The sequence below is a fragment of the Aythya ferina genome, assembly GCF_964211825.1.
Source record: "Aythya ferina genome assembly, chromosome: 9".
Classification (NCBI taxonomy): Eukaryota; Metazoa; Chordata; class Aves; order Anseriformes; family Anatidae; genus Aythya; species Aythya ferina.
The window spans coordinates 2,938,137-2,951,407 of record NC_140305.1 but is presented as its reverse complement, the minus strand read 5'-3'; the positions used below and the strand labels follow the sequence as shown (position 1 = coordinate 2,951,407).

At 36.7% G+C, this 13,271-nt stretch overlaps 1 protein-coding gene and 2 long non-coding RNA genes across 5 annotated transcripts in view; 1 reads left to right on the top strand and 2 right to left on the bottom strand.

The window, feature by feature from the left end:
* The window catches only part of LOC311441775, a 333,528-nt gene that overhangs the window by 264,780 nt on the left and 55,477 nt on the right, over nucleotides 1-13,271 (top strand). The window lies entirely within an intron of this gene.
* The window catches only part of PLOD2 (procollagen-lysine,2-oxoglutarate 5-dioxygenase 2), a 49,249-nt gene that overhangs the window by 9,800 nt on the left and 26,178 nt on the right, over nucleotides 1-13,271 (bottom strand). For 2 of the 3 annotated variants that reach the window (XM_084528717.1, XM_084528718.1), the window contains exons 8-11: nucleotides 12,722-12,823; nucleotides 8,676-8,801; nucleotides 7,973-8,094; nucleotides 643-747 (exon numbers count right to left, since the gene is read on the bottom strand). In XM_084528717.1, coding sequence (XP_084384843.1) covers nucleotides 643-747; nucleotides 7,973-8,094; nucleotides 8,676-8,801; nucleotides 12,722-12,823 — 455 coding nt within the window. The remainder of the gene's footprint in view (nucleotides 1-642; nucleotides 748-7,972; nucleotides 8,095-8,675; nucleotides 8,802-12,721; nucleotides 12,824-13,271) is intronic. The other variant, XM_084528719.1, reaches the window with a different exon arrangement.
* On the bottom strand, nucleotides 4,436-7,966 carry LOC311441077. The gene is made up of 2 exons (XR_014695783.1): nucleotides 6,530-7,966; nucleotides 4,436-6,078 (listed from the first exon to the last, which is right to left on the bottom strand). It is a non-coding gene; the product is annotated as an uncharacterized lncRNA (long non-coding RNA).

The following is a 13,271-nucleotide window of genomic DNA, read 5'->3' as shown; positions in this document are numbered from 1 at the left end:
GGGGCTCAGTGAGGCAGCACTGGGACTGCCAGCAGGGATATCAGCTGGCCGCACTGCTACACACTGCATGGCAAACAGCACTTCCACCAGGTGAAGCTGCCAAAAGCTGCCACTGGCTAAGTCACTGCTCAGTACAGCTTAAGAGATCATATTAAAACAAGGAGACACTGGTCATTAGAGATGCTTCATCTACAATAAAACATTTCTACTATTTTATCACATTTATGATTTTAAAATAATATTACTGCAACACCAATAGTAAACTATTGGTTTATGGTTTGTGGGTTTCTTATTTTGTTGGTATTGTTTTCATTGTTGGTTTAAGCCTACTGCTTGAACAACTTTGAAATTGTTATTCCTTAAAGTATTGATTTATTTCACAAAGCCTGTTTACACCATACCATTCTCTCTAGATCAAATTTTGAAGCATTTGAAATTCACATCAGGAATTGTTGCCTGACAGGAACAAAATGCTTTGTGAATTGTTGGCCTCCAAGCCTGTTATGAGCCATGGCAATCAAATAGCACAGGTAAACAAAGAGGATCTAACGTTACAAGAACAGACAGGATCCTATTTTCACTGTAAGGGCCCCAGAGAATCTTTTCAAGTTGGAAGGCATTCTGTAAAGAGATACACTACACCTGTTCTGTTCTATCAGTAACTTTAAAGTCTTCGGGTTTGTCAATACAACATCTGCATCTATGCTGAAGTAATATTCACATGCTTTATCCTGGCGACAAAGATCCCTAAAAAGACAAAAAGGAATGGTTAGCTTACTCATGTCCAGAAAAGGTGCCAAATGCCAGAAAAAATACTGCAACCAACTATCCTAGTTGTACATTGCATAAAAATCCCGTCATGTTATGCAGCAAAAGATAAGTTTAGATCACAGTACTGCAATAAACTAAAAAAGCCTAAAAGCATGGATCAGATGTCTTGTAATTCTCTTTATAAAAGTGGTATCAAGCCTTCACCAAGTCCTGTAAGAGCTACTACACTTAGTACTAATAGGAAACAGAGGTCAGGGCACTACAACAGACACCTGGATACCAATGCTGATGCTCAGTAGTGGATAGCTAAAATATGAAATGTAAGCTTCGAGGAAATAACTTGCATGTGGCTGTCACACTGTCAAAGGTGGCATAGATGTGATCTGTTGATTTGAATAGTAATTTAATCTTTACACAGAGAATGAAAGGCAAAAATGTAAAAAAGAAATATGTAAAGACCTTTTCTGGGTTGTTTTGTGACATACAACACCACCGCAGTTGTTACAGTGAAGAATAAGACAAATACATGGCTGCTGAACAGAATTTGGACAGAGGTGGTTTTTTGTCCCATACACTATTCCCATCAGTTATGATTTTGATTTTATAAGAATAAGTTATTTGCACAGATTTCCACATATTCAACAGAAAGCTTCCATCAAACAAAAATGAAACATTCTACCATAAATATAAGTCTAAGACACAGACTACATATGTTTTTAGCAGAAATACAATTACTAGGCAAAGATTTGTTAAAGTGAATTGAGCCTCTCTCCACCAACAGAGTAGTAGGAGATTATAGCAAATCAAAGGTAGTTTCCAAGAAATTGAAACAATTCCTCAAGTCATACAAGAGCAGCAGCTTTCCATCATGCAAGTGGTATTATTGATTTTGTCTATTCTCCCCACTATTATTTACAGACTTGCATCAATTTCAAACAGTTTGAAGTGTTAAAATAATTTTACTTTCATGCTTTGAATTGTCTACAAACAAGGTTTTGGTTCAAGTTCAATTTGACTTGATTGTTTCTGCCTGGTTTTCTGCAAAGGAAGAGATCTGTCACTTCAGGAGAAGACAAACAGCAGACATGACAGGTTACGTACAAGTCACAGCAATCACTGGAACAGCTCCCTACTTATATCTCCTCCATTCCCTTCCACTACATAACATAACACTTGGATCAGTATTTAGGATGTCTCTTGTAAGGATTTGTCAACAAAATTGGGATCTTTTACCAAACTTTCCTATATACAAAGGATTTCAGATGTGTGACTTCACTGAAATCACAGAAGGTGAGGTGTTTTCCATCCATAAATTTAAGCAATCTTTCCTCTTCAACCACTAAAGATGTGATAATGACTCAAACCAAATTTTTAAAGTACCAAAGTGATAGAAATAGCATTCCCACTACTGCAGAAGTCAGTGTTTGGACACAAACCCACTGTTTAAGTCTTTGGTCATTCTCCATTTTTGAATTAACTTCTCCTTCACCAACAGTTTGTCTTATTAATACACTCTTATATGACTGCAATTCCTTAATCAGCACTTTCTCACATAATTGCTCCAACTTAAAGTGGCAGGTTTTATTTCTGCCATAACACAGCCCAGCAATTCTTTATAACATTTCCCATTACTAGCCTACTCCATTGAAAGCTAAAGCTTTACAACTACTGAATGCAATTCACCTGTAGCTTTTATCATTACCATAACTACAATAGTTAGTAGTAACTTTTTATATTGCACTTGACATTAGCTAAACTCATTCCAAAAATATTCAAGTATCTTTATCCCCACTCTACTACTGAGGAAACTAAACCTGACAGTGACAGACCCTGTCAGTCCAGGCTTTCAGCCACAGCACTGCCCAATACCTCCCCAGAAGGAAAAAAAATCTGCTGCCATTAACAAAGATATGAATGGAATTCATGTTTTTAATTATGAACAATGTGAAGAAAAACAGAAGAGATTTGTACGTAGTCATAGCCAAACACAGCTGGAAAACTTCATATTATTTCAGAATTTACGGTCCCTTACCATTTACCCTTTCTTAAAGAGCCAGAATTCCATTAAATCTGGTTCAATGTGTTATGTTGACAAATCTTTCTGTTCATCATTCACATATTAATCCAAAGCAAAATACTAAATTAAGAGTTTCAGTCACTAATATTAAGAAAGCTCTAACTTCAACCTTTATAAACAAGAATATTAAGTACATTTTATCTTTATATCTATGATATATATTTATATGTACATATACACAGACTAAGAGGCCAAAAATGAATGCTGCTACTGTGACTTTTTTCCTCTTATTTCCTTCTATACAACACTGAAGACTGGATCACCAAATGGCAAATGTATTAAGTGATGATTATCCTTGCATTTCTAGGTACTAATCAAATGTAAAATAAAAGTTTTGCCTTTGCATTTTATGGTCACTAACAAAAGCCTCCATTAAAACGCTTCCAATTTCAGGTATACAGAAAACTGTAAAGATTTGTCAAAATGAATACAACAAGCTTATTCATAGCAAATTCATGCATCTTTTCTTTAGGATTTCAATCTTGGCAAGTAGCTCCCCTGAAGGGATTTAAATAATCTTGGATATTGTGTTGCTTTAAAGTATTACATTCTTACGATGTATGCTAACCTTCACAGATACAGAAATGCCAGATTACATTTGGAACTATTTAGTATGTGCTATCAGGCCACAGCAAGGAACAAGTGGAAAGTGCTTTCTAGCAATACTCTTATGTATAGTAATATGCTTCTTAATTGGCCTAAACTTTAGTGTACTTAAATGGCTAAAACCTTTAACATACTTTCTTTACACTTTGCTTATAAACAAAGACCAAATGTTGAAAAGAAAGCTTGTTTTTTGTACAAAACTTAGTTATTTCAGTGTAGCTATTTTGTACATGTAGCACTTTTAGTAGAACACCAAGATACTTTATTGGAAGTACAAACTAAAACTCAGCAGATTAGTTTACAGTATTTTGCACTCAGAACTACGACTTTACTGACAAACCATGAGCCCATCTAGCAACTAACCTCATTCAAGAAGGATCAGGGTCATGGCTTTTCTGCTCATGAAGCTTTCCCCTGAGGATCTTCTAATGGGTTACTTGTTAATATGGGAACATACTATCTACTCAATTGCATTAGCACTGAGTCATTTACATTTTGTTTAGATATAGTTTGAGTTAGCATTTCATCATTTTCATATTTCTCACAGTAAGGAAGCATGATTCCAAATGTGGACTGTGAGCCAAAGAGTACTCAGGCCATTCAATGGACCCCTGTAAGGAAAAGGGCCTGCAATGCTCATTGACAGACTTGGCATCGTTGCTGCCATTTAGCAACTTTCAGTATCTCAGCCATAGCCATTGCTTTTCCCGAAGAAGCTCCTATCACCCTTTACTGAAGACGAATAAATGTAGCCCCAGAATAGATAGAGCACTAACATTTGGCTTTGCAACTCAGACTTGGGTAACATCACCACAGTTACTGCAACTGGAAACTAATAAGCAAATATTGGCAGGAGGTTTTTTTTCCTTTGCAAGGCTGAAAGTTCAAAATGCTGAGCCTGAAACCCAAAATCGCTAAAGCATTCAGAAGCAGCAGCTGTGGAAAATCCAAGTCTGACACTTGACATCCAAGACACACACATTTTATCTCCGTTCTTCCTTTAATCACAGCCAAAATATCAGCCTTATGGGCAGGGCTAAAAGAAGTTCACCTGTGTCCAATCCATCACTTACCAACACTAAATGGGAGCCCTGAAACCTTGATATAATATCCTGACTTTCAAGAAGCACACAAGAAAACACAGCTCAAAATCTAACAGTGAGGTCATTGAACAGCCCAACTAATTTCAGTCTTTCCAAAGACTTTTGAAACCTTTCAGTATAAAATTACATTAAAATTCATATTCCGACTAAAAGCAGAGGTAAATCACATTTTCAAGGAGTTCAGAAAAAAATTAGTTCTATTGTTAATCATTTTCACACAAAAAAAATCAAAAAATAAAGAATCCCAATGTAAGTACTGGGAGGAAAGTTTAGAGAAAGTAAGCTTTTTACAAATAAAAATTCAGAGAAACAAATGAGAAATTCATCTCTCTCTACTTCCTATTATTGCTTGAAAGTATCTCATACTGTTATTTTCCATTTTGTCATGAATTCTTTAAAGATGGTTGGAATCTTAACTCCAAATAAGGCAAAACCACAACAATGAACCCAAGTGAAAATTTTCTTTAGAGAAGGAAAAAACACTGTTAGAACTTGTAAACATAGCTTAAAGGGTAAGAAAGATGCACTTTGAAAGGATATACATGGAGAGAGAAACTACTCAGAAGATGTGCAGCTAACATTTTCTTCTTTTTATTTTACTTTACCTTATCTCCCCATTTCTGCCTGTTGTAGCATAAGGAAAGCTGTACACTCATGTTGCTGCCAATGTTGCTGAATTGTCCAAACAAGTCCTTGCTGACTACACAATTTTGTGTCTTTTCCAACACCCATCCAACTACCCCAAGCTCAGGAGAGGGCTTTTCCATATCAGTAGGCAGCAAGAAAGTAAATGCCTTTTTATAGTTTATTATGTGAATGAGAAAAGTAGGTAGAAGTTTGCTACATGGTTATGGAAGAAATTAAAAAGTTATTTTCTCACATTTATATTGACATAAGTCTCATTCACTGAGAATCTCATGATTTATCACCAGTTTTTACTGAGCCAAACAGTGGAAAAATTAAGTAAGAAGGTTGACCAAGTGAAATACATACTCAAAAGTATTCTCCTGTGTGTTCAATTGAAGTTTTCTTTTATTTTTAACTCTAGGCACCAAATATGAACTGAAGACTATTTATCTGAAGGAGTAAAACAGTTTTTGTGGGAAATGTGCAAATAAGGAGGCCAAACTCATTTTAAATCTGCTATATATTAATAGAGAAAAGTTAAAACGGCTAAATTGGGAAAAAAAGAGATGGAACAAAAATATCAGTTGTGGATAGATACAGGAGATACATTAGTGTCTGTAAATCAAACCCTTAAAATTTGAAGAATCTCTTATCAAGTTATTCCCACCACAATACTATTAAGATACAAATGAGGTTATATTGGAAGCTAGCTGGAGGGTTGAAAGCCAATGAATTGATTTTTTTTTAAAAAGCAACTGCCCTTCCCATAGAAATCCCATACTTCCATTTTAGATTTGAGGAAAATTAAAGTGTAGTTATTTTAGATAAATTGATAAGAAGGCTAGCCAAGCAAACCAGGAATGCAATGGAAGAAGCAGATGACCTGATATTGACCTGAAATAGGGCGACGAAGCTGGTGAGGGGCCTGGAGAACAAGTCCTACGAGGAGCAGCTGAGGGAGCTGGGCTTGTTCAGCCTGGAGAAGAGGAGGCTCAGGGGTGACCTTATCGCTCTTTTTAGGTACCTCAAGGGAGGCTGTAGCAAGGTGGGGGTTGGCCTGTTCTCCCACGTGCCTGGTGACAGGACAAGGGGGAATGGGTTTAAGTTGAGCCAGGGGAGTTTTAGGTTAGGTGTTAGGAAGAACTTCTTCACTGAAAGGGTTGTGAGGCACTGGAACAGGCTGCCCAGGGAAGTGGTGGAGTCACCATCCCTGGAAGTCTTCAAAAGACGCTTAGATGTAAAGCTTAGGGATATGGTTTAGTGGAGGGCTGTTAGCGTTAGGTTGGAGGTTGGACTCGATGACCTTGAGGTCTCTTCCAACCTAGAAATTCTGTGAAATTCTGACCTATCCCAGCCAAAATGAAAGGAGCCATCAAATTATATCTACATTATTCAAATGAAAGATCCTACTAATAATGCTCATGCTTTATAAACACATGAATGGCTGCTTCTACAGCCATGGACATTTGTAATGTTTCCTAGAAAGGCTATGGGAGAGACTAGGAGCTCAGCCAAATATCAATTTCTCCGTGGCTTCAGGACAACAAAACCCCATTCAAATGAATTTCCAATAGCATCTAAGACTAGTCCTTTCATTGTTTCAGCCGATACTGTGAACAGCCTATGCAGTGCTCTTCACATCTGAATATAACAGAAAGAGGCCTCAAATTTATCTCTGCTCTTTTCATTCACTGAAGACTGGGAGGAAAGATGAATGCAAGAATTATATGAGAATAAAGCCTGCCTAAGTACCACAGCAAGGTCTCATTGGGATCCTGGTCTGTAAGACACTATAACCTGATGAATGGACCTGCAGGGAGAATCACGAGCAACTCCAGCAGTGGCCAGTGCTGCAACCATTATAACCCAGTGGCCCACAGGTCTGATACAGGACATGTCCCAGGGTCAGATTCAGGCGCCACAAGTGCCAGGTGTAAACCTAAAGTCAGACTCCCTAGCAGGAGGTAGGAAGACATAAGACAAAGTCAGCTGGAAGTTTTCTTTTTCTGAAAGCAGAAACTTGTACTAGAGCACTTCTAGAAGATCTCCATCTTTTTGATCCATAGGAAGAAATATAATTGTCACCTGTATACCCAGGTCCAGCTCTAACCATATTTTTACTTTTTGTTGTGTTTTGTTTGTTTTGTTGGCTTAGTCCAAATCTGAAATTAAATGCATATCAAGTGCAAGGTGTAACTCTGTTCTGTAGAATCACTGACAACTCAGCTTGAAAGTGTTTTGGATAAAAACATACATATTTTGAAAATGTGGTACTTAGAATTTCTACTTCATTTGCAACTACTACATAGTTACTGCTACATGTACTTTTCTGCACAAAAAAATTATTGAAGTTCATTGTATTGCATCACTTCTTTCATTTGAGAATGAAAAATTGAAAGCTTTAAGTATTTAAGCCTTAAGAGTTCAAGCTGGTGACAGATATTTAAATATATAGTTTGTGCTGAGTATAATGTAAAAATAAACTGACATCTGTTATTTCTTCAGTCTACTATTGCCTGTGCCTTCATCAAAAGATGAAGGACTACTGAGGTGGAACAGTCCAAACCAGAAAGATGTTTTCCACAAATGACCAACAGCTTTTATATTAATCAGACACCATAAAATACTCAGTTCATATTTGATATCTAGGGTTTGTTCTACCACAAAAGCTCATTTCTACACTTTAAGATGTAAAATTGTTAGTATTTAAGATATAAAGTAACATACATGAAAGATGAAAAATGTTAGTGTGCTCATAACTATAAAGAATTTATAAATTAGAAGTTACATTCCCATGTTCCGGGCTTCTGCTTGACTCAGATTTTCTTCAGGTCCAACAATTTTTATATTTCTGATAATGTTCTTGGCTTTTTCCCAGAATTTCTTGATGTGCTTTTCATGGTAAACCTCCTGTAATCATGTTAACATTTTTGTAATGAAAAGTACAAATTGCTGTGGAATCATAAACAGTTTCCAAGAACAAATTGTATTCTATCCTAAACAAACAGATGGAAAACAGTATTTGAAGATATTCCAATATAGCTATCATTAAAAATCAAGCTCTTTTGTCCAAAGTTTTGGCAAGAGAACCCAACACATCAGCTATATAAATCAAAGCTGTACATCTAGACCAACAACACAACTCAAACTGTTTATGCAGTATTTTATCATAGTACTTTAACCCCCATCCTACAGTCTCATAGGCACAGAGGAGTTTTTAAAGCACTCCAGAAGGGCTTCAGAGAGAAGGAGCCTGTGCCCAGTCAGCAGAGAATGGCTCTTTGGTGCCCCAGCCCCTGCCCATGACCATCCCTACTCTGCCATCCCCAGGGAGAGATCACCCAGCAGGAAGGAAGCATTCAGTGTTACCAAGGTGGCTGGGGATGAAGCCACACTCAGTGATATTCCAAACTTCCTTATTGTGAGCACAAGCTTTTAATTCATACCACAACATCTAAAAATGGCATTTTGCAGAATAGTAACATACTTACATTATTATGAATGAAGATACTGAGGGCCTCCTTTGGGTAGTCCAGTGTCAACAGTCTGTCTAAAAATTTAGGTAGGAAAGGAGTGGGTTGTTCAATGAAAACACCAATTTTTACTCTTGGATGCTCCTAAAAAAAATTATATTTTGACACAACCAATAAGACTTGCCTTCTTTCTAAGGTTATTTTTATTAAAAAGCAACTAACATCATGCTGGAGTAAGTTAGGCCACACATCTTCCCAACAATAAAAACAAACCAACTCTAGGTGCGATTGCCCATGTTTATGTTCATTATTTGACAAAACAAAGATGATGAATTTAAAATTGCTTCAAAACTTTGAATTCCAACAATAGAAAATGGAAGTAGTAAGTGTAAAAAGACTTGTAAAATATTTACTTATAAAAATATTAAAACAGCAATAAGTATGTAATGAAATACACCTAGAACTGTAAAGCATGTTTTTTTTAGAGCTAACATATATATTAAACTTACGAGAAAACATGGAACTATTTTTTAAAGTACTAGTTAAAGAATAAATACCACAACGATATTTTAGTTATCTGTATCTTCATCCGAAGACTGCAAAACACTTGCACACACTTTTTCATGCACTATACCCACCATCCCCCTGCCATCATAAATGAGTTGTGTTACTTCCCTGATGATTTTGTCAAGACCTGTGATAAACTATCCAGAACAACTCCCCTTACAAAGGATACTGAAGTTTTCTCCACCATCTCATATGTTCATATCTTTTAAACTCCTAGTTTGTATGTGTTCAGTATAGAGATCATGAACACTAAAGCAAAACTACAGTCTTAAAATTCTATTACATTATTTGAAACAGAAATTTAACCTTGAAAGGTCTTTAATCGTGCAGAAAGGCACTGATTTAAAGCTTTTTTGCACCTCTAAAGTAGACAGTCAATATTAACACCTAAACAACTACCAGAGGCTCAGAGAGAAAGCTTATATGCATATAAAAGACTGCCAGTTAGTTTTCCTTGAGCAAGTCTACACCCACTTTAGAAGTGTCTGGGTAAACAATCGGCACATGTTAAGGTTTCAGTGTCACTGTCTACATTGGAAATCCAGAACACACTAGCAAGTGCACCAGCTAGGAAACATTAAAGCACCAGCTCTTATCCTGACTGCTTCCTATTTACAACTTCATTTGCAAACCCAACACACTCATCCAATATGCACTCATGCAGGCAACCTAATAACTTTCGAACAGCTGATGAAGACATGGACTCTGACATGGCCCAAAAGAAGTGACTGGAATATTTACTGGAAACCACCCCACTGTAACCTGGGTCAGAGTAATCAATACCAGTGATCGCAAGCAATGAGGGGAGCAGCCTTGCCATAAGACTTACTGAGCTGAACAAACACATGTGTTACCAATAATAGAACTGCTACAATAATTTCTTCTGTATTTTTCTAATTCTAAACCATTGCCCTCTTTTTTTTTTTTTTAAGAGAAGGAAGAAGGTTCAGGCTGGATATGCAGAGGTTATAGGGACAAGCAGGAGTCACTAATACTCCTGCAACACACTGAAGCATGAACTACTTGGCTCCAATGTCTACACATATATATCTAATGTATAAAAGACCATAGATCCCTGCAAAGTGTTTTCCCATTTTATCTCCTCAAAGCAGAGTTCATTGATCTAGACCCTGGGTCACCATGCTTACAAGATTCAGATTACACATTGAGGTCAGAATGAACAATTTTAATACCCAGAGCTTTCAGCAAATCAAGTCTGAAGTTTTGGTTCTTCCCAGTTATGCTCCAGCAAAACACACAAGCCTCAGTAAGCACCCAGTCTATACTGGTGGATGCTATATTTTCTGACAGATTCTCATTTTCATAGAGGTCATATGTTCACCTTTTAAAGTACGCTTCTTCCACTAGCAGTAGGTGAGCTTGTGATGATTTTTGGAAGAAACGCAGGACAGTGTTCTGCACAGTCAGAAGACAGAGTCCAGGAGCCCTTTTGACAGAAGGTGCCAATGAAGCAAGAGGTGGCAACAACATTATCCTTGCTGCTCACACCAGGAAGCCTCCACATCAATAACAAGTGTCAGGATTTAAGAAGTAGCTCTAGGGCCATTAAGTTTGTTACTCAATTTAATTTAGGTTACTAAAATTATATCCCACTAAGTAAGGCACCTACTCCAACTGCCTCCAGGTACATCTTAGGCTCTTCTGCTCATCTAGTGCAGACTGACCTGCAGAGCCCACCACAATGCTTCCACCCACCTCTGCCTTGCATACATTACCCCAACCTTCACAGAGGGAAGAATATCCTTGTGGCCATAATGGAAACCAGTATTGTTTCAGCTACTTGTTTTATATCAGAGTGCATCTGTTTTGTACTACTTCAGTCAAAGTCTGTAGGTAAGGCCCAACCCAAAATGGAACAACAACAGCTAAGCTCATCAAGTCAAGAACCCATGCCAGAATTCATCTGAAGAAACTCAAAGTCCATCACATATCAACAAATCTGATCCTGTACTTCCTTATGAAGAGAACCAAGAAAGTTCTCAGGAGATGAGTGCATCAATGCAGAAAGTCAAACAAAACCAGAGCTGCTATTGCTCTTTTCTGAGATTTCTTGTTAAGTAGCAACCAGCCAGGCCAGAACAGAAAGGGAGTTCTGAAAATGAAATATTGCTTGTAGTCAGAAAAGCCAGAAGTAAACACTTCCACAAAAACCAGGGAAAAGTCTTGCTATTTCTGCTGGCAGAGCAAGTGAGGTATAGTATCCAAAGAATGAGTTACAGTAAGGAAGACACATTCCAAGTAGATGTACTTGAACTATACAAAGCTATCCAGTAAATCATTGCAAGTTACTCCCCATTACTGGCTTTAAGGTAAACTTCCCAGCCATGTTTGAACTGCCAGCACTGTCAGATAAAACTGAGATAATCTCTCTTCCTGAGAAAAACTTTAAGTTAGAGCTGAAAGTGCAAACAATTTGAACAGAACATCAGTAGAATACTGTATTTTCAAATCAAAATTATATATATGTGAAAAGAACCTGAAAGTGATTACAATTTCAGCAATAATTTTTGAATTCATATTCTATTTCATAAGCTTCTTATTGCCCAGAAATTTTCACTTTGTACTTTCAGGGCCAAACCAGCCACCACTTCTTTCATGATATCCTCAATCTTCACAACACTCTAAACACTGTTCTCATTCTCATCTTCACTGCAGACAAAAAAATGAAACCGCTTTAAGAATAATCTGAACTTTCTTTCAAGTACAAGCCTTATATTTCCACACTGTAGATCCTAATGTTTACCTAAAGTTTACTTAATACAAACTGAAAACTGTGCAAAGACATTAGAGGTGTCATACATGGAGCCAAAGAGTTAAAACAAGTTCCCAAATATCAGATACATGCACATATGTATTTAGGTAGGTTTGTCCTATGAGAATTTCTGAGACTTCACTAATATCTGTATATCAATATATGTGGAATAAATCTGATGAAAATGAAAACAGATATCTGTATCATCCTTCATAAGGCAAAGAAACTGATTATTTCCCTATCTCTCTCAGAAAACAGCAACTGCAAGCATGTAGCAGCTAACTGTTAATTACTATCTGTAACAAATTATTAAACTGACGCATATTCTAGTGTTTTGCTGTTGTTTTTGTGAAGGTATTTAAAGTCTGAAAGATCTAAGGAGTTTCCATACCTCCCAAAAATTCAAGTTATTCACTTGCATCTTGCGCGATTCAGAAATGATTCATTCATCCCCAATGAACAGAAGTAAGGATCTGGAAAGCTTTTGGGGGAAGGGACTAGATTCAGTAATATTTGGGAAATCTATATTAAAATGCATGCATGAAAATATTTCTAGAAGTATTGATATTTCCAGTAAACTAAAATTCCTTCCTTCTAGTTTCATATATCAGACAAAATATCCCCAGGTATCTACAAAATGTAATGCTGCATACTGAAGACATTTTGCTTTAGAAATGACTATATACCTTTCAAAATAGCGTTGCTCCAGTGAAAGTATTCTTACCTTTACTGTTGATAGATCTAGTAAATCTAAGTCACAAATACTGCATCCAGTTTCCCGTGTCCAAGCATTGGGGATATAGTTTCCCAAGTAATTCAAGTGAATCTGGTAAACAAATGACCAATTCAGGTTACTGAGATGTGCATGTAATCAGTGTTACATGCATTAATTCTGTACCTTTTACAGAATTCAGGCTTAATCATTTAATCCCACATACCTAATGGCAATAGGCTGTTTTTTTAATCTAAAAATCAAACCAATATCGAAAAATACCTGGTAAGAGTTTTCTTTTTTATTTATAAACCAGAAATGATATTCTCCTAATACCTAAATTTATGGTTTCAATTAAACAAATTGTTTCAAGAGTGCTTGTATGATGTACAAGAAACATGCTATAGATCATCTAACTCTCAAAAGCTGCTGTGCATGATTTCAAACTAAGAAGATTATTATAGCTAGTTCTTTTCCCAAATATCGGAATCAACCCTTAACACAAAACACACAGACTGGCTATATGAAAAGCACATGAAAATGTAGGTGTATTTCCTGATAT